The 18,197-nt window shown below is 61.9% G+C and overlaps 2 protein-coding genes across 3 annotated transcripts; both read right to left on the minus strand.

Moving 5' to 3' along the window:
* Positions 1 to 1,100: 1,100 nt before the first annotated feature.
* On the minus strand, positions 1,101 to 10,925 carry RNPEPL1 (arginyl aminopeptidase like 1). The gene is made up of 11 exons (XM_004744089.3): positions 10,278 to 10,925; positions 6,921 to 7,061; positions 6,355 to 6,506; positions 5,706 to 5,822; positions 5,335 to 5,570; positions 4,988 to 5,101; positions 4,468 to 4,580; positions 4,130 to 4,238; positions 2,883 to 3,113; positions 2,666 to 2,808; positions 1,101 to 2,096 (listed from the first exon to the last, which is right to left on the minus strand). Exons 1-11 carry the CDS (start codon positions 10,806 to 10,808, stop codon positions 1,809 to 1,811), a joined length of 2,175 nt encoding a protein of 724 aa, XP_004744146.3. The 5' UTR covers positions 10,809 to 10,925; the 3' UTR covers positions 1,101 to 1,808.
* Positions 10,926 to 14,290: 3,365 nt separating this feature from the next.
* On the minus strand, positions 14,291 to 15,994 carry DUSP28 (dual specificity phosphatase 28). 2 transcript variants are annotated; one of them, XM_045066753.1, is made up of 2 exons: positions 15,472 to 15,994; positions 14,291 to 15,308 (listed from the first exon to the last, which is right to left on the minus strand). In XM_045066753.1, the coding sequence occupies exons 1-2, from the start codon at positions 15,889 to 15,891 to the stop codon at positions 15,153 to 15,155; spliced, it is 576 nt and encodes a 191-aa protein (XP_044922688.1). In that variant the 5' UTR covers positions 15,892 to 15,994; the 3' UTR covers positions 14,291 to 15,152. The 2 variants fall into 2 exon arrangements, with proteins under 2 accessions (XP_044922688.1, XP_004743806.1); XM_004743749.3 differs by having other exon boundaries at positions 15,490 to 15,986.
* Between the last annotated feature and the right edge of the window lie 2,203 nt (positions 15,995 to 18,197).

The raw sequence follows: 18,197 nt of genomic DNA on the forward strand, positions 1-18,197 counted from the left end.
AGAGAGGGGCCCAGTGTCCTGGTCCTGTGGGCAACAGGGTACACTCCAGGCAAGGCCTTCTCTCTGGGAATCTCCAAATGAGGGAAGGGTACAGGTGTGAGGCCCCCCGGGCTTAGCCAGGCCCACAGCCCCTACCATGCCAACTCTGCTGTCAGACCACTGGGATGACCCTCCCAAGGGCGGAGCCAGGGCCACAGAGAGCCTGGGACCCAGCCCCTACTGGCAGGACTGGGTCCCTTGAAGGGTGCTGGATTGCTATGTGTGTGTTGGGGGGGTGCTGCTGGGCGCCTCCCATGTTCTCCCTTCTGCAGGTATGTTGCTATAATGGTCTGTTCCCTGCAGGACAGGTGACTGGCCCAGTTCACAAGTTTCTGGGTTGAGTGGGCCCCACTTAGCCTTGATGCACAGCCCTACATTCACGGAGACCACCGAGATGCCAGCTGTGGGCTGCACCATGACAGCAGGGAGACGGGGCTGTCTCCTTGGGGAGAGGGGGGAGGAGGGTCTAGAGTGCAGAAGAATTGATGGGATATTGGTGACCCGGCGGCTGGGTGTAGTGGTGCTGGGGTTCCTGGCCCACCATCTCCAGTCCTCCCATGTCCCAAAGCAGGGCTCTGGGCCTGGGCCTGGCCAGTGGCGCTACCCTATCAGGCTGAGCCCATGCGCTATCGTAAGCAGAGCCTGGGCTCAGCCTGTGGTCTCAGTGGCTGCCTTGCTCCCACAGCCCACTGCTTAGTCAGTCACCTGTCCTGGCAGACGCCTGAGTGGAGTCCCCGCCTTGTTCCCCCTCCTGGGCTGCATTTGTACCCGTACCTTCTGCTGCACCTGTGCAAGATGTCTGCGGCCCCTCGCGCCTGGCCATCCAAGACCAAATTCACCCCCCGCCACGCACCTCTGCTTTCACTCCAGGTTGAAACCCTAGGCTACAGGGCAGGATCTGGGGCCCCTGAAGGCAGACTGAGGGGCGGTGGAGCACAAGGAAGACCTTTTGGTCCCCTCAGTCTTCCCCCGTCAGAAGACAGGCCATGCAAAGCCCCTGGCCCCCACCCCAGGGGAACCCAGTGCCCGCAGAAGATGAATCGGGTGAACAGGCTGGGAAGTTGTTTGCAGAGTGGAGGTTTAATGGGACAGTCATGGTGACCCTGTTGCAGAGGTCCCCCAGTAAGCCCAGCTTGGACTGCCAGGGCCCCCAGGCCTCTCCCAGCATGGTGGGCCTAAAGAAAGCACCAGCCCCACCTGCCCTCTTCCCTGTGGGGTGCTACAGCCACAAGACAGACTGTCCTGTCCCACTTCCCCTGGGGCCCAGGACCCCGTGTTCCCTGAGGGGCTAAGGCTTTCTGGGGACCCCTCCCCAGGGAGGTCCACCCTCTCCTCAGTGTCCCCTGACCCTATGCTAAGGGCATGTCTGTGTCCTTGTCCTCTGCCAGGGGCCAACTGCCGACCCTGGGGTGGGGTGCAGGGCTCCGCGGTGTGGAGGCCCACTATGGGGACAGGGCAGCCTGGACGTCGCGGCAGATGTAAGGCACAGTGTGGCAGTAGCCGTGGGGACTGTGGGGCTATCACCCCAAGGGCAGTGCCCGGCGGTCAGTGTCAAGACAGGGAGGCATGGCGTGTGCTGGCTGCTGCAGGCCTGCAGTGCAAGAGAGCTGGGGGGACCAGGTCCACGGGCAGTGCCAGCCATGAGGAGGTCCCTGGGAGAGTCCGCAGGAGGCGGCATGGGCCCCAGGGAGCTCCCAGCCAGAGCCGAGGCACAGTCACGGCATGCCCGGGCCACGGAAGGCACAATCGTGGTGTCTGGGAGGTCAGGGCTAGGCAGACACGTTGACGTCCCTGAGAGAAATGGCACTGCTGGGGGCCTCGTCGCCAAGCAGCAGGGCTGGCGTGTCTGCGTCCACCTCCGAGTCCGCTCCGGCACTGGCCTGCTCCACGCTAGGCTCGGCACTGGGGCCTAGGCCCTGGCACAGGATCTGCTGGATGGTCCTGCGCAGGTTGGGGTGCAGCCGGCCCTGTGTCTGGTAGAACACCTCCAGGGCAAAGGACTTGAGTGCGCCCGTGCAGAGGTCCTCATACAGCGGGATGGTGTACATGCGGGACATCTGGGGAGGTGGGCACACTGTCACCCTGGCCCTGCCCCAGCCCCACCCCGCCCCCCACAGCCAGCCTGACAGCCAGCTCCTAGCCCCAGCCGCACCCCCAATACCAGCCAGGTTCCTGTCCCCCCCCCACAGCCCCGCCCCACCACCTGCCCAGACCTGCACTGCCCTCACTCATGCTGCCAAGGCGTCTCACCTCATACACCACTATGGGCCTTCTGCAGAGGCCTCACTTCCAGAGAGCTTGGACTCAGGGGCACTGATGGGGGACAACCCGTGTGGAACGGGGGTGGGGGTGTCTAGAGCCCCTGGAGGCCTGGGATCCTCAGACAGCCCTGGGACCAGGTCAAACATGGGACTGCCTACAGGCCTAGGGCCACGGAGGCCTAGATTTCCAGATTATTCTCCCAGCTCTCCCTCTAGAGGACTGATGGGGTCCAAGCTCCTCCCACCTGGTGTGCCACCGCCCCCCCCCATGGCAGCCCAGACACTGCATGTCCCCCACCCGGTTGTCCTGGATGCCCAGGCTGTGGTGGCAGTGTGTGGGGGGTGCTTGTGCAGGGGGCCCGCACCTGGCTCTCCAGGAACCGCCGGACCCGGTGCAGGTCGGGGTAGTAGTCGTTGCGGACCACGATCTGCAGCCAGCGGATGCGGATCTCAGCGTTCATCGAGTCCAGCAGGGACGAGTAGCACTTGGACAGGCTCATCACCACCTCTGCAGGGCCACAGGCAGGTCAGGGCTGGGCAGGCACACCCCACCCCACCCACCCTGGCAGCTGCAGGACCCACCCTGGGGCAGTGGGGACCCATCCAGGAGCCGGTCTAGGAATAGCGCTGTCTGGAAGGTCTTCCACTTGGAGATGTCGATGGCACTAGCTGAGGCGGCTGCCTGGTCCAGAGGCTCCGCGGTCCACAGCTGGAAGAGGGCCTCCACGGGCCGGGTCAGGCTGGATCCCTGAGACAGGTCCGGCTCGGCCAGTGGGGGGCCCGTGGCGTTGAGCCAGCGCTCGAACTCCAGCCCTACAGGGGAGAGAGCGTCCGGGGGTCCCCCTGGGTGTGAATGTCCCAAGGCCTGGGAGATAACATCCTGGGGTCCCCACCCATGCCAGGAGACCCCAGACGCCGAGGGTGTCCCTGGGTTTGGCTGTCCCAGGGCCTGGGAGCCCCAGGGAGAGGCAGCTAGGGCAGGCTGGGGTTAGCTCTGGCACCTGCCACATTGAGCCACAGGAGTGGCCTCTGTGAAGGAGCATGAGGGCGTGGTGCAGAAGAATCAGGTTGGTGAATATGGTACCCCTGTCCCTCCATGCCTCTCATGGATACCAAACAGTGAGGCACTTTAAACCCAACTTTGGCACCGGGGGTGTGGTGGGAGCAGTGATGGTAGGAGTCGGTGGGTATGGGGGGTGGTCTGCACCATACGGCGGGCTGGCCAGCAGCCAGCTGATAAACTGACAGTCTGCTCTAAAGCCCTGGGCCACTCTGGGGGCAGATGCGGTCCATCCCTCCCACCCCCAAAACTCTTGGTGTACTTATTAACCTTCCAGAGCAGAGCCACCTTGTCCAGACCACCAGCCACACCTCGTTGCTCTCCAGCAAATCTTGGCCTCTCCCTAGATGTCAGACCCCAGTCTCTGCTTTGGCCCCCAGCCCTTGGAGCCCCAGAGACATCTTTATGGGCATCACACAGGTGGGCCAGGCCTCAGACAGCTCCAACGCAAACCTCCCTCTACCCAAGCAACCGTATACCAAGCCCTTTGCACATACTGCCTAATTCAGTTTGCTTGACCTAAGAGGTGCCTCCTCAGGGAAGCCTCCTGGGCCCCAACAGGATAGGAAGCACAGGCTCCTCCATACCCATGGTGTCCCAGTGTGAGGCTCATACACCATCTGGCTGAAGGAGGGACAGCTGAACTGAAGGGGCCTTTCCCTAGGCAGAAGCGGCAGCCTGTGCAGTAAATCTCTCTGCCATCCTCTCTGCTCCCCCGGTGGGCTAAGGGCCAGCTGGCCACAGACAGAGGGCAGGCAGTGGGCCTCACCTGCCCGGCAGTCCACGCTTTGCTCCTTCAGCTCTGGAAAGAAGCTCAGGAAAGAGTCCAGCAGGTCCTGAGCTACCACGCTGGTGAACTTATACTTCTCCACGTAGGCCTACACAGGTGGAGCAGGGCTCAGCAGGCCTGGGGGCTGGGCACACCATCCCCCACTAGAGCAGGGTGGGCACAGAGGCACTGTGTGGCCGTATGGGCCTGGCCAAGTGGCTGAAATGGAGAGGGAGCTAGAGGGAGGAGGTGGTGTCCTGCCCTGCTGCACCCAGGACAGGAGGCAGGCCCGGGAGGTGGGGAGGGGCTTGGGGTGGGCGGAGGGCAGGACTGCTTACCCGGAGAAAGTCGTCGAAGCGCTGGGGGTCTCCACAAAGCTGGGACAAGTAGTACACGAAGCAGTAGCCCTTCTCATAAGTAAACAGGTTCATCAGGTGGCTGGGGTTCACCCCTGCAAGGGGAACACCCATGGGTCTGGGCAGTGTCCCTACCCCAAACAGGTCTCCCAGGATGGTGAGGGGGCCCTGGGGGGGGTCACATGCTGTGGAGCAGGAAGGGCTGAAGGCCCTCATGTACCTGGATGCCCAGGAGTGCAGTAGGGGGGCCTGCCCTGCCCGGGAAGCCTTGGCAGAACCCGAGGGCCTACATGACATGATGGTCAGTGCTCAGAGCCCAGGAGAGAGGGTGGCAGGCTGAGGGAGCCTAAGGGAGGCCTTCCTAGGGCTGGGGACACCTGGCCTGGCCTTGGCAGGGATTCAGCCAGAGACACTCTGGCCAGAGGAAGCAAGGGGTGGCAGGGTAAAGCCCTACAGGGTGATGTCTGCAGGGCCTGAGGCGAGGCCTGGTGGGAGTGGGTACCTGGCTCCAGCTTGACCTGCAGCTTGCTCACTGGACTGTCCTCCCCAAGGAGTTTCATCTGCCTGTGCAGGGCATCCAGGCGGAAGGCCGTCTCCAGACAGGTGAAGGCAGCCCCTGGACGGGGGCAGGGCGACAGTGCAGGCAGCCTGAGCACCTGGGCAAGTCTGAGGCTACTTACCCCAGTGGCTCCCCACCCTGAGCCCCATGGAGCAGACCCAAGGCCACCCTGCTGGACACACACATGCTGGGGTACAGGCTGGACTCTCAGCCCCTTGGTGGCACCAGCCTCCTGCTACCGGCCCTCCCTGCCCCCCACCCCACTACTGAGAGCTGGTCACAGGCAGTACCGTAGGTCTCGGTGGTGATTCGGCGCTGGGCGTAGGTGGCCAAGCCCTCGCTCAACCACATCTCCTCCCACGTGGCATTGGTGACGGCATTGCCGAACCAGCTGTGGGCCACCTCGTGGATGACATCGATGACCAGGAACTCGTCACTCTCCAGGATGGAGGAGATGATGAATGTGAGGCAGGGGTTCTCCATAGCCACGATGGGGAAGGAGGGGGGCAGGAAGACAATGTCGTACCTGCTCGGGGTGGGAGGGTGGGCAGATGACCCAAGGCCGCTGTGGGCCTGGGTGGTGCGTGGCTCTTCCTCCCCAGTAGGCCCCCGTTCACCCCTTGGGAGGGTGGGACTTGCCCTCTGCCTCCCCGGGACATACCTGCCCCACAGGTACGGCCCGTACAGCCGCTCAGCTGCGCTCAGCCACTGCTCCACTGCACCCGACAGCTTGCTGGTGGCCGTGGGCAGGAGGCACGGCTCGGCCCATACCCGGCTCCTATCACAGGGCGGAGAGGGCAGGCAGAGGCTGACCGGCCCCCCAAACCCGCTCCCCGACCAGGTCTCCTCTCTCCTATGGGCCCAAATGCCCTGCCTCACTTGAGGGCTACCCGCCCCTCCCAACCCTCCCCTCCCCCGCCCCCCGCAGGCCCTTCCCATGGCAATGGCCAAGACACATGCTGACTTGGGGGCTGGGATTCACCCATCACTGACTTGAAAAAACCCGCCTAGGCTGGAGGGTGCGTGGGGCTGTGGTGCGGCTCCAGCAGGGGGATAGGCCTGAGGGGGGCCCTGAGGAGGCTAAGAGCCCCCAGCTTCTGGGTTGGGGATGGGCAGGTGCGAGGGGCCTGGCAGGGATGGGCTCTGGCTGAGGCAAGACAGGGTGGGGGGTGGGGCTGGTCCCCATGCTGCGGGTTCCCCCCGGGGCAGCCACAGATGCAGGCCCCGTGCCCCGCCCATGGCAGGACTTCCCCAGAGCCTGGGCTCCCCCGGCGGCAGCCACTGCAGGAAGCGAGCAGCAATGGCCCTACCTGGGCCCGATGTCTGCCGGCTGGAGGTCCCCGGCCACAAGGGCCACGAGGTAGGCGGGCACGGGGTGCTCCATGTGGAAGCGGTAGACGCCCTCCTCCTCCACGTAGGTGCTCTGCGTGGCGCTCATCAGCACCTGCACCCCCGACGGGGCCTGCGTGCGAGGAGCCCCCACCCATCAGGGCACCCTGCGTCCTGGATGGGGAACCCCACGCTCTGGTGGAAAGCCCTACAACCCAGGCCAGGGAACCCCAGGTCACGACTAGAAACCCCACATCCTCCAACAGGGCATGCCCTATCCAGGATGGGCAATCCCATGCACCCTGTCAGGGTGACCTATGGCAACTCCACACCCCAGGTCAGGAAACCCCATATTCATTGCAGGGAGCCCCACATCCCCAACAGCAAGCCCCGCGATCTGGGCTGGACAGCCACATCCCCGTCAGGGCATCTCTCATCACAAAGAGTCCCCACATTCTGCTGGCAACCCCTCTCTGACTGCCCCCTCCCACACTGGGCTCCTTCCTAGAGGGTGGTGAGGAGGCAGGCCAGGCCAGGGGATGCTGACCTTGACAACAGCCGAGTAGGTGCACTTGACTGCGGGTGTGTCGAAGCAGGGGAAGAAGGAGCGGTTGCACACAGAGTGGCCCTGGGTGAAGACGAAGGGCTTGGCGTTGCCATAGGTCAGCTCAGGGTCCAGCCACCAGATCTGCAGGCAGGCGGTGGGCAGGCCATCAGCCGGGGCCACCCTTCCCACCACAGTGAGGCACCAGGGCCCCTGTCTCACGGAAAGGGGATGGGGATGCCAGGACCCCCCCTACCAACCATGCCTCACTCCAGGAAGCTGGGCAAGTTTCCAGGAAAGGGCAGGGCCTTATGAGTGGCCCCAAACCTGTGGTCCTGCTCAGGCTTCTTGGCCCAGAGCCTCTGGGGGCAGCAGATGGAGAGGAAGACAGCGAGGGCCCGGGAAGAGATGGCCTGCTTGGGCTCCTCCAGGGCCAACAGCCGCTCCTGGTCACCGTCACCTACCCAGCCCTTAGTGGACCTATAACGTGGCCAGCAGGAGGCTGGGCACCCAGGAGCCAGCCCAGGGGGTCTCCTGGCCCCAGCCCCTCGTCCAAGCTTCTGAAGGGAAACTGAAGCAGTGTCAAAGACACAAGTCCAAGTTCTTACAGGCCGGCAGCAAGGAAAGGGAGCCGAGAATGTGAACATGAGAGAAACTGGTGCTTCCTGATGACCCCACATACCGGAAGGGAGCTCCTGAGCCCAGGGCCACCCCCGAGCATGGGATCAGGCACTTGGAAAGGATGGGCTGGGCAGGCCAGGAGTGGCCACGGGAGGACTGCTGGGGCCTATGTGTGGCCCCCTGAACTCTGTTCTCCCCACATTCCCCTGTGCTGGCATGTGATCACTGGAGCAAACTAGATTGTTCCTTGTCTGCTCCAGTGACCAAGTACACAAGTCTCCACCCAGGAAGCACCCCCCACCCACCCTCTGCAAGTGATGAGCCCGTGGAATCCATGGCTGTGGGCCCCCCAACAGTGGTTCATGCTGAGATCGCAGAAGCGGTGGACCACCAGACCCAGGAGGGGCCGCCACCCCCTCCCCCGCACCACCACCACAGACCACGGCCCCAGGTGGATTTCCAGACGGGGCAAGGCTGCCTATTTGGTTCCGGCCAGACTCCTGGCCAATGTTCACCAGTTTCTTTTGGAAACTTCCTTTCGGCTGCTTCATCTCTGTCCCCTCACTTCGGGAAGCCGGCAGTTGTATGTTCTTTTCTGCTGATCCCTCATCTCCCACCTCAGGGTGCCCCATTTGTGCAGAAGGCCCGTCCGGGGAGCCTGTTCAAAACTGCAGAGTCCTGGCCCCTGCCCCAGAACTGCCAGGGGCCCGCACCTAGGAATCTGCGTTAAGGAGACTCTGCAGCAGATCCTGCTTCAGGTGGTCCTTGGCTCATGCTGGGGATAGGCGCCCACAGTCCCCCAGACCCCTCTCCCACCACAGCCTCCCCTCCCACTAACCCCTCCCTTCCTTGGGCTATCTGCAGGCTGCGCCCAGCTCAGGCTCTCTGTTCCCACCACCAGCATCCACTTCTCAGCCCAGCCAGAGGGCCCAGCTGGCACTGCTCTCTCCTTAGCCTAGCTGAGACCAACGGGGGCCACAGTCCTCCCTGGGAGTGGGGGGCTGGCACAGACCCCCAGGTAGGCAAGGCCCGGCCCCAGAGGTGAGCCGCCAAATTCTTTCAGGGTGCAGGGTCCAAGGGGCTGGTAAAGGGGGAGGCTGCTGACTCTGGACGCCGCAGGGCAGGAAGAAAGCTGTTCTTGCTGGGGTGGGGGCAGGGTATGGTGTTCAGGAATGGGATACAAGAGACAAACTGCCTCTGGAGGGGTGGGTCCCCACTCCCAGGAAGCTGCAGCCTCACCTGGCACTGGGACAGGTTTAGGGATCTAGGCCTGAGTCCTAGAACAAGCTAGGGAGAGGAAGAGCCTGAGCCCTGAGGTGTTCCTGCAGGATGGTGGGGGCCCGGGGTCAGAGGCCAGAGCCTCTGTCCTCTGCAAGTGACCCAGCTGGTGGGCCACACCCCTAGTCCCCATGCCCACAGCTGCACTATCTGTGGGGACCATGATGCCCCTCTCTGGTCCAGTCACCCAGGGATGACGGCTGCTCTCACTGGCCTGCCCCGATCTCCAGCGGCCTGGCATGAGTCCCAGCCCCACCGTTCTGCTGGTCATGGTCTTGAATGGACCAGATGCAAAGGCTGCAAGCTCCCAGATTTAGGTCAGGGAGAAGTATGTCTCTGTGTTCTCACTGCCATGCGGGAGACACATCTGCCACCCGTCAGAGCCCCAGATTACCTGCGCAGGCGGCAGGGGCCAACAAAGCAGACCAGCAAGCTGGCACACTCGGGGGAGCTCAGGGCAGGCACTGTGGTGGTGGGGCCTGCTGAGGGTTCCAGGGAATCACACAGGAAGCCCACAGGTGTGCATCTCGTCCAAGCTCTTCCCATCCGGATGTCACCTTGGTGGCTCCTGGCCAGATGCCACCACCCCACCTGTCCCTTTGCATGCTACAGGCAGTGACAGATGGAACCCCCAGGGCCTCCCAGAGCTGCGTGCACGCTGTATCCGTGGGGGGAGAGTGATGTCGCATGTGTGCTGTCCACATGGGAACCCAGGCAGGCTCCATGCTGCAGGAGTGAAAGGGCCTGCTCCGTCTTAAGGGTCTCATTGCGGCAGACCCGAGCCACCCGGGCTTTCTGGCAGAGCCTCTGGGGTGGTGGGTGGTGGGCGCCCAAAGCCCTGCAGAGCCCACGTGCCTATCTGCAGGGACACCCGGCTGCAGCCCCTGCCAGTCCTCACCCACAAGGCCCAAGGCACAGAGCCAAGCCGGACTCTGTGTGGCTCTGGCAGCTCAGTCTCTCACGCCACCTCCAGAGAGCAGATCAGCTGCCCCTGGGTGCTCTGAAGACCTATGTCACACGGAGGCCCTTGTACGTCTGACACCACCCACCGGCTGGCCCCTGGTGCCAGGCTCCAGCAGAGGTCTGGACTGGCTCGTACCCACTGGAAGCTGTCCTCATCCCAGGGCAGGGACAACCCCAGCACTAATGAAAGGAGAGGTCTCCCTGGGTGGCATGCTGTCCCTTGCCCCCCTCCATTAGGCCAGCACCAGGACTCTCACTGTTTCTAAGGTTCCTAAAAACTCCCCAGGCATCCGCTGGAAATCACTGTGGGCACCTGAACAGGACTCCAGGGCCAGGTGGAGGGTGCCAGGCCAGAGGCCGCAGGCTCCCTGGGGCCGGGCTAGCTCCGCCCTCTCTGCAGGTGCCCCAGGGGCAGACCGCCGGTTAGGGCCCCCTTGGCAGGCAGCGCGGGGAGAGGCCGCCTGGAGACCACCCTGAGCCCCGGCCCCGCGGACTCACGGCCGGGGCGTCGGTCGAGGTGTAGCGCAGGATGACCTGGAAGGGCTGGTGCGCTTGCAGCTCGGGCGGCAACGTGACAGTGAGCGAGGAGCCGTAGTCGGTGAACGGGTCCACCCTGAAGGCCAGCGGACAGCAGGCGGGCTCAGCGCCGGGCGCCCCGGGGAAGGCGGGCAGTGGCGGCGGCGGCGCGGGCCCGGGCCCGGCGGCCGCGAACGCGAAGGCGCAGGGGGGCTCGGCGGCGGCGGCGGCGGGGGCGCGGCGGAAGGCGGCCGAGTGCAGGCGCAAGGCCGGGTGCGCGTCGAGCACGAGCGCGCGGGGCGCGGGCCGCAGCGCGCACAGCTCGAGCACCAGGCAGCCGGCCAGCTCGCGCGCCTCGGGCCGCAGCTCCAGGCCCAGCTGCAGGTGGCGGAGGCGGAAGAGCTGCGCGCTGGAGGCCGAGGCCACGTCCAGGGCGGGCGGTGGCTCCGGCGGCGGGCGAGCGGGCGCGGCCTCGGCGCCGGGCGCCTTGCAGCAGCAGCACTGCGCCGCCATAGCCGACCGCGCTAGGTGAAATCCATGGGCGGCGGCCGCGCCGGGCCGCGGACAGCGGGCAAGGGGCGCCGGGCGGTGGCGGTGGCGGCGGCGGGGCGCGGGCACAACAGGAAGTCGCGCCGGGAGCCGCCCGGCCCGGCCCCGTGCCGTGCGCCGCCCCGCTCGGGCTCCGCTCGCCCGCCGCCGGGGGCGCTGTGCGCCGGGCCGGGCCGGGGGAGCCGGGGACGCCGAGCGCACGGGAGCGGGGCGGGGGCGGGCGGGGGAGTCGTGCTCCGGGGACCCGAAGTCAGGGGCGCTCTGCTTGGGGGCAGGCGGGGGAGTGGGGAGCGGGAGGCGCCGTGCGTGGGAAACCTGGGAGCGGGGGATGGCATGTGCCGGTGCGCGGGCCATGTTGGGGGGTTCGCTGGGCTGGGAGCCGGGGGAGCTGTGTGTGGGGCACCAGGGGCAAAGTGCGAGGGGTGGGCCAGCAGACCGGGGGTCCTGGGCGCGGGTTCCGGTGTGTTGTGTTCTGGAGGACCAGGGCGCACGGGGGCCTGGGGGCACCAGCTGCCCAAGCGGCCTCCCAAGCCCTGTGCTCTTCTGCCGGGACTCCTCAGTGTTGCTGTGGGTGGGTTCCTGGGGGCAAGGGCTGCCTAGTGCAGTCTCTGCTTCTTCAAAGCCAGGAGGTGCATACACGCCCCCCCCCCCATGAGACCAGTGGTCTGTGTTGTGGCCCATGCTGGAGCTTGGGGGCCTTAGGGCTGTGCTGTCTGATAAGGTGGTTCTAGCCACGTGTGGCTGTTTAGATTGAAATGAAATACAATTATTTTAGTTCCTCCCTGGCATAGCCGTGTTTCAAGGTCTCTATGCGTGTGTAGGGTACTGGCCAGTGGCAACTGTGTTGGTCCCAGTGGATAGTCCATCTTCACAGAAAATGCTGCAGGGCCCTGGAGGCCTCCCCCTGTGGAGCAGGTGAGTGCTGGGGCCTTAGCGGGATCCACCCTGCTCCCCACTCCATGTTGCAGGGTCCTGTCCAGAGACCAGGGCCCAAAGGAGAGGGCTACACACTAGGGAGGCCTCCACCAGAAGCCATGGAACGAGAGGGGCCACCAAGATGGTGCTGTTACCATGATGAAAGAATTCAGATTTTCGGGGAAAAGGGGCTCTGGGCCCTGGAAGGGCATCCAGGAGCCTCACACACCGCTCTCCTCTGCTCATCCCAGAGTAGCATTTAATCCTTCTGGACTCTGTCTCTGCCTATAACCCATGCAGTGGCGCCTGCCTTCCTCCCTGGGAGCAGGGGAGCGGTGGGAGCCATGGTTGGTGGGATGCAGGACCATGTCCACCGGTGTGGAGTACTTGCACTGAAGCATTGCTTTAATTTTCCCATGCATACTCTTAGCTGGGGTAACACAACCCCAGACCCCCCAGGATCCCCAGGGCTCCTGTAGTCACCTGGAAGAGGAAATCAATTCTATGTCTAAGACTCAAAAGAGGAGAGAGCAGGGGTCTGATTGGTCCTAAGTTCACATGGCCAGCACCTGCCCACATGGCATGGTCCTGAGGTGCTGGGCAGAGTGTTTTAGATTGTACTCCCAGATTTAGGAGCTTCTCTGAGCCCCTTCCCCAGGCCAGTTGGCTGGGGCTGGAGGAGCATCAGGACTACATCAGGACCACAGGTAGGTACCCAGATGAGCCTGCCCTCGTCCTCTCAGTCAGGTTGACCAACAACCGGTGCCCTCAGAAGCCATTAGGGGCTTCCTGTCTTCCCAGTTCCCTGAACTTGGAGAAGCAGGGGTTACCTCTCATCCCTTCTCTGCTGGAGGGCCCTGCCTATCTCCCTAAGGTCAACTCTGCACACAGGACGGGTGGAGTGGGGCAGCCTAGCTGGTCCACAGCTGTTACGCCCCCCTTCTCCTGGGGGGGGGTGCCTGCTACCCATTTATGAAAGGAACCAAAACAAGCCAGTTTTAGAGCAAACAAAGCTGTTTTGTGGGACCAAAGTCAGCCCACTGAGGCACCTTGTGAACTGTGAGGCCCACAGGTGGAGGGGTGTGGTTGTCCTCAGTCTCCACCCTGTCTCCGTCCTGCAGGGGACAGTGTCTTCAACACAGCCCCTTCCCTGTAGCCAGTCTGTTCCCCTGCAGCAGGAGGCAGCATTGCACTCCAGCCTTCTGGAAAGCCACTGTCTAAGGGAGGGAGGTTGGGAGCAGCTGCAATGCACTTCTCCCCTCTCCCCACCCCGACCTGACCCAGGGAGACGAAGGCGGAATCAGGGCTATCAGACGCTGGGGCTTCTCCCATGGAAACTGTCTGCTGGTGATCAAATCCTGGCTGGCTTGGGTGGGCTGAAGCAGTAGACACTGCCTATGCCCAGCCTTCCCCTAATGCTCATGGAGTGGCACCCCCCTCCAGGGGCACGTGCCTGGGAGGGGACAGGTCCCTGGCCTTACCTGCTGGGAGGCGGATGTGGAGGCAGGCAGAGGTCCTTGGGAGAATGGGGCCTCTGGTGAGAGCGTCTCAAACAGAAACAGTGGGTAAAACACTGATGCAGCCCACAGATGTCTTTCAACCCGGCCCAGCACTGTTGCCCTAGCACCTTCGTTACCCAGAGCCACATCAGCCAGCCAGCAGTGGGAGGGTGTCCCAGCAAAGATGCTGTGAACGTGCTGGGTTAAAAACTTGGACTCAGGTCCTGGGAAACTGCTCGGCTCACCTCTAAGCCACTGTAGCCTTGCCTGCCGAGTGGAGACAGTGATGGCAGCTTCCTTATGGAAGGGGTTGGCGGCAACGTGATGTGAGCACTGAGGGGCCTGGAGAGAGGCAGCTGGCAAGTCCTGTAGAAGGTGGTAGAAGGTGGCTGGGCTGAGGTGAGCTGCAAAGGGGTCATGACAGGAGTAGCATTCGGGGGCGGGAGCTGGTGACTGGTGACACTGCAAGGGGCTGGATGTTGGCCTACAATGTGTGGTATATGCTTGCAGCCAGGGACCGTCAGAGGGTGTCATTCCTGCCAGTCAGGACCCAGGTGCAGGTCTAACAGTGGGGAGAAGGGGCCCCTTTCACAGCCATCCCAGTGTCTTACGAGCTGTGAGCCTCCCATCCCCATGACTCCGGGCTCTGCTGGGTCTGAGGTTTTGTTCCCAGCTACGATGCTTCTCCCCAGTGACACAGATGTCCCCCAAGATGGCAGGCTGAGACACCACCTGACCATTCCAGGCTCTTCAGGCCACGGAGGCAACATGCACATCAGGGGCTGCTGGACTGGGTGCAGTGACTGGTCCTGATTTGAAGGAGCAAGAGGGCTGGGGCCAGGAGGAGTGTGCGGAGCTTGGGACGTTCTCCCGATGCCTCCCGTCCTCCTGGCTGAGGACGACATGAGGGAAGCCACAGCCCCAGGCAGGGCCACCCAGGGCCCTTTGGAATGGAGCCTCAAGTCACCTCACCAGGAAAGACCAGGACCAGGTGCAGGCTGAGAACATGAGTAGTGGGGATGGGAAACAATAAACACTAATTACGATATTTTATTAATTACCTTGATGTGTATAGGGAGGCATATATTAATCAGGGGTTGTATTATCTGTAATTCATATTGTAACCCGGTTTCCGTCCCCCCCCCCAATCTTATTTAATTAAGGGTGTCGATGGTGATTACTTCTCTAGGACAGCCTGTAGATCCCAGGATGCAGGTGAGATGTGTCTGAAGCCACAGGCTCAGATGCACAGGTGGTGAGTGCAACTGTGACATGAGGCCAGGGCTTGGTGCTGTTATGGAAGCTGTGAGGTCAGTACCGCTGGAGGCAGGCACAGGTGCTGGGTTGTCGCCATGCAGCCTCACATCCTGGCCTCTGTTGCAGCATTTCCAGGCCTGGGTCCCATGCTGGATTCTGATGGGACCAGGTGAGATTTGGGGCAAGCCCTATGGCTCCAACAGGTGGCAAGCACAGGCTTTGCCAGCAGAGCTGGTGTCCTCCTCCACATCAGAGTGACAGGCAACCAGGACTGGGGAGAGGAAAGGGGTCTCCCTGACTCCTGTACTTTCCTACCTTCTGACCTTGGCTCCATGGCCTTGCTCTGTGTATTAAATACCTTTCTGCCTAAAATTCCTCACATGGTTTTGATTTTCTTGACCGAAGCCCTGTCTGGTAAAACTGCTGACTGAGGAAGGGACGCTTCCAGTCCCCTCTTCAGAGGACACAATCCCACAGTACTGTCAAACGGGCTTGAGCGGCATTTCAGGAAGAAGCAGAAAATGAAAATTCTGTGCCACAGGAAGGAGGACAAAGACCCCCTCTGGTCGGCGCTTCAACTACCTCCAATTCCATGCGCCCCGCACTCGGGGCTGGCTCCTCTCCAGGGACTGAAGGGCTAGGGCTCATTCTGGAGCTCATCTCCCGTTCCAGAGCACGGTCCCGCGGGCTCCATAGACAGGCGGGGCAAGGACTGCAGAGCCTCCTCGTACTTCTGCAGCTGAGTCCAGAAACCCGGATTGGGCTCGGCCACTGGGCGGGCGCTCTTCACCGTCTGGGTACGAGAGGCAGAGGTTGAACGCAGCGCCCCAAGGTCGTCTGCGCCCCTACCCCCCCCCCCCCCCAACCTGGGAGGCCAGCCCCATATGGGAGGCCGGTTCCACCTGGACGGCCGGCCCCACCTGGGAGGCCAGCCCCACCTGGAAGGCCCGTCCCACCTGGACCGCCCGCCCCACCTGGAAGGCCCCCGCCAGGCTGAGGCCGCGGTGCCGCATGAGGTAAGCGGTGCAGACTGCTGCCGAGCGGCTGCGGCCGTTCTTGCAGTAGACCAGGCAGGCGCCGCCGGCGCGCACCGCGGCCTCCATGGCGGCGCAGGTGGGCTCCAGGTGAGCCAGCAGGTCCTCGGCCGGATCGTCGAACACGGGCACGCGCAGCTCGGCCACGCCGGGCGCGCACGGGCCGGGCTGCTGGCGCGAAACATTGACGCACAGGGTGACTCCCGCGCGTGCCAGCAGCTCCGGCGCCGCCGCGGCGCGTGCAGTCCCGAGGAACAGCGAGGGGGCGACGCGCACGAACGGCGGCGGCGCGGGCGAGGCCACCTCGGGGACCTCGCGGCGGTCGGCTGGTCCCGGGTCCATGACCCGCGCCCGGGTCGCGGCACGAGTTTAGGCGTTCGGGCGGCCCGTGGGGCACCCCCGGGGTCCTAAAGGTCTCTGAGGGTTCCACCCGCAGGGCCCTGGCCGCCTCCGCATTGGCCGGGCAGGGCGGGCTCGTCTTCTGATTGGATGCGGGTGGGGGTGGTGGCCATTGGCTGGGCTCGTGGGCGGGTGGGCGAGTGGGATTGGCTGCAGCGTGGCGGGCGGGGCCGGAACGTGGGGATGAATGGACGGTTCCTGGGGGACGCGGAGGCCCGGGAGCTGTAGTCCCGCGTGGGAGCGCGGCGTTCTCTCCGGCTTGCTGGGCTGGGCAGTCCGCGACCTGGGCGGACCTGCGGGGCTGGGCTTCTAGAGCTGCAGTGCCTGACCCTGCTCCCGTGGTTGGGCGTTGGTCGTTGGGGGTAGGGGGTGGCTCACAGACGTGGGCACCTGTCCCGGAGCGGTCCGGCCGTGGAAGGGGCGGGCAGCAGGGCCCCGGCCGGGCTCGGGGAGGTGGGCTTCTCCTCCAGCTACCGTGCGGAGCACAGGGGGTTCTGTCTGGTATCTTCCGTATCGTTTGGTTGGTAGGCTGCCTGGCTTCGCTTCCTCTTAGGAACTAATAATTGTAATGCCGGCCGAGGTGCCTTTTAGTACAGCTTTGTTTGTTCCCTTTTCTCTGCTTCCTAATTGCCCTTTGTAATTTCTGCATTTTATTTTCCCTTTTACTGTAAAACACGGTTCATATGAAATGAAACTGTTTGCTGTTAAATTTTCATCATTTCTTCAAATACCAGGGTTTTTATTTTTCTTAATTTTTAGTTCATCACTCTTTTAAAAACTAACATCATTTAGGGGCTCCTGGGTGGCTCAGTGGTTTGTCGTCTGCCTTCAGCTCAGGTCAGGATCTTCCTGGAGTAGAGCACCGAATTGGTTTCCTGTTCTACCAGGAGTCTCCTCCCTCTCCCTCTGCCAGACACCACCGCCCCCTGCTGCTTGTGCGTGGTCTCTCAAATTAAAAGAAAAGAAAAGAAAAGAAAAGAAAACACATCATTTAGGGGCGCCTGGCTGGCTCAGTGGGTTAAGGCCTCTGCCTTCGGCTCAGGTTGTGATCTCAAGGTGCTGGGCTCCCTGCTGGGTGGGGAGCCTGCTTCCTCCTCTCTCTCTGCCTGCCTCTCTGCCTACTTGTGATCTGTCTGTCAAATAAATAAATAAAATCTTTTAAAAATATATATTAAAAAAACCCCCACATCATTTAATGTTGACATGAGTAAGAAGACTTATTCAGGTTTTTCTGATGGCCGGTGTCATTCAGGGATGTCTTTCCTGGATTGGTTTCAGTGAAAATAGCTGTCTTGCAACCCTGTATACAATGATACTGCACTTTGTTTTATTCTAATAGTAAACTTTTTTTGTATTCATTTGTAACAAAGCATCACAAACTCAGTAGCTTAAAACAACAGAAGTTTATTTTTCCCTTTTTGTTTGGGTTTTCCAAATCTCCCTCTTCTTATCAGGACACTTAGTCATTTACTTCAAGACACATCCTAATCCAGTATGACCTCCTGGATTATTTTCAAATACTGTTTCCATATATGGTCATTCACAGGTACCAGGGTTTAGGATTTAAGCTTAATGTTTTGGGGGATGCCATTCAACCTGCAACAGGTGGTATGGTTTACCAAGTTTGTAGGACTTTACCATCTCTCTTTCTTGCTTAGATTTTGTTTATTTGACAGAGACAGCGAGAGAGGGAAAACAAGCTGGGGGAGTGGGAGAGGGAGAAACAGGCTTCCCACTGAGCAGGGAGCCTGAAGTGGGGCTTGATTCCAGGACCGCTTAACAGACTGCGCCGCACAGGTGTCCCTCTTTCTCTTTTCATAGCAAGGGAATTTTATTTTTAAAGATTTTATTTATTTTAGAGAGAAAGAGCAGGAATGGGGAGAGGAGTAGAGGAAGAAGCAGGCTCTGGGCTGAACAGAGCCCCATGTGGGGGACTCTCGATTCTACCATCCTGAGATCCTGACCTGAGCAGAAATCAAGAATCCCACTGAGCCATCTAGGCACCCCCCCACAAAGGAATTTTAAAGACAGTCTTTGTGCTTTAAATTCCCAAACCCGCATTTGGAGGGAGTGTGGCAGGGAGATGGGACCTCAGGGGGAAAGATAAGAGATAGAGAGGGGATCCAGGAACCAAGGTGGGTATGAAAGAAGAGGTAAATTGGGAGGTAGAGGGCTGGAGGAAGCACCCCAGAACCCTAGACAGAATCTAGCCACTGGGAAAGGACTGGGCATGGGCTTTGAGTATCCCT

The sequence above is a fragment of the Mustela putorius genome, unplaced genomic scaffold, assembly GCF_011764305.1.
Source record: "Mustela putorius furo isolate JIRA1106 unplaced genomic scaffold, ASM1176430v1.1 tig00003869_pilon_pilon_pilon, whole genome shotgun sequence".
NCBI classification, from domain to species: Eukaryota; Metazoa; Chordata; class Mammalia; order Carnivora; family Mustelidae; genus Mustela; species Mustela putorius.

Bases quoted from the DNA above. Each gene is read 5' to 3' on its own strand.
- RNPEPL1 (XM_004744089.3), bottom strand. From the start codon at position 10,808: ATGGCGGCGCAGTGCTGCTGCTGCAAGGCGCCCGGCGCCGAGGCCGCG. The intron at 6,507-6,920 runs GTCAGCATCCCC...CCTCGCACGCAG, and splicing joins CCTACTCGGCTGTTGTCAAG to GCCCCGTCGGGGGTGCAGGT. The intron at 5,823-6,354 runs GTAGGGCCATTG...GCCCTGTGATAG, and splicing joins CCGGCAGACATCGGGCCCAG to GAGCCGGGTATGGGCCGAGC.
- DUSP28 (XM_045066753.1), bottom strand. From the start codon at position 15,891: ATGGACCCGGGACCAGCCGACCGCCGCGAGGTCCCCGAGGTGGCCTCG. The intron at 15,309-15,471 runs GTGGGACGGGCC...TCTCGTACCCAG, and splicing joins AGGTGGGGCGGGCGGTCCAG to ACGGTGAAGAGCGCCCGCCC.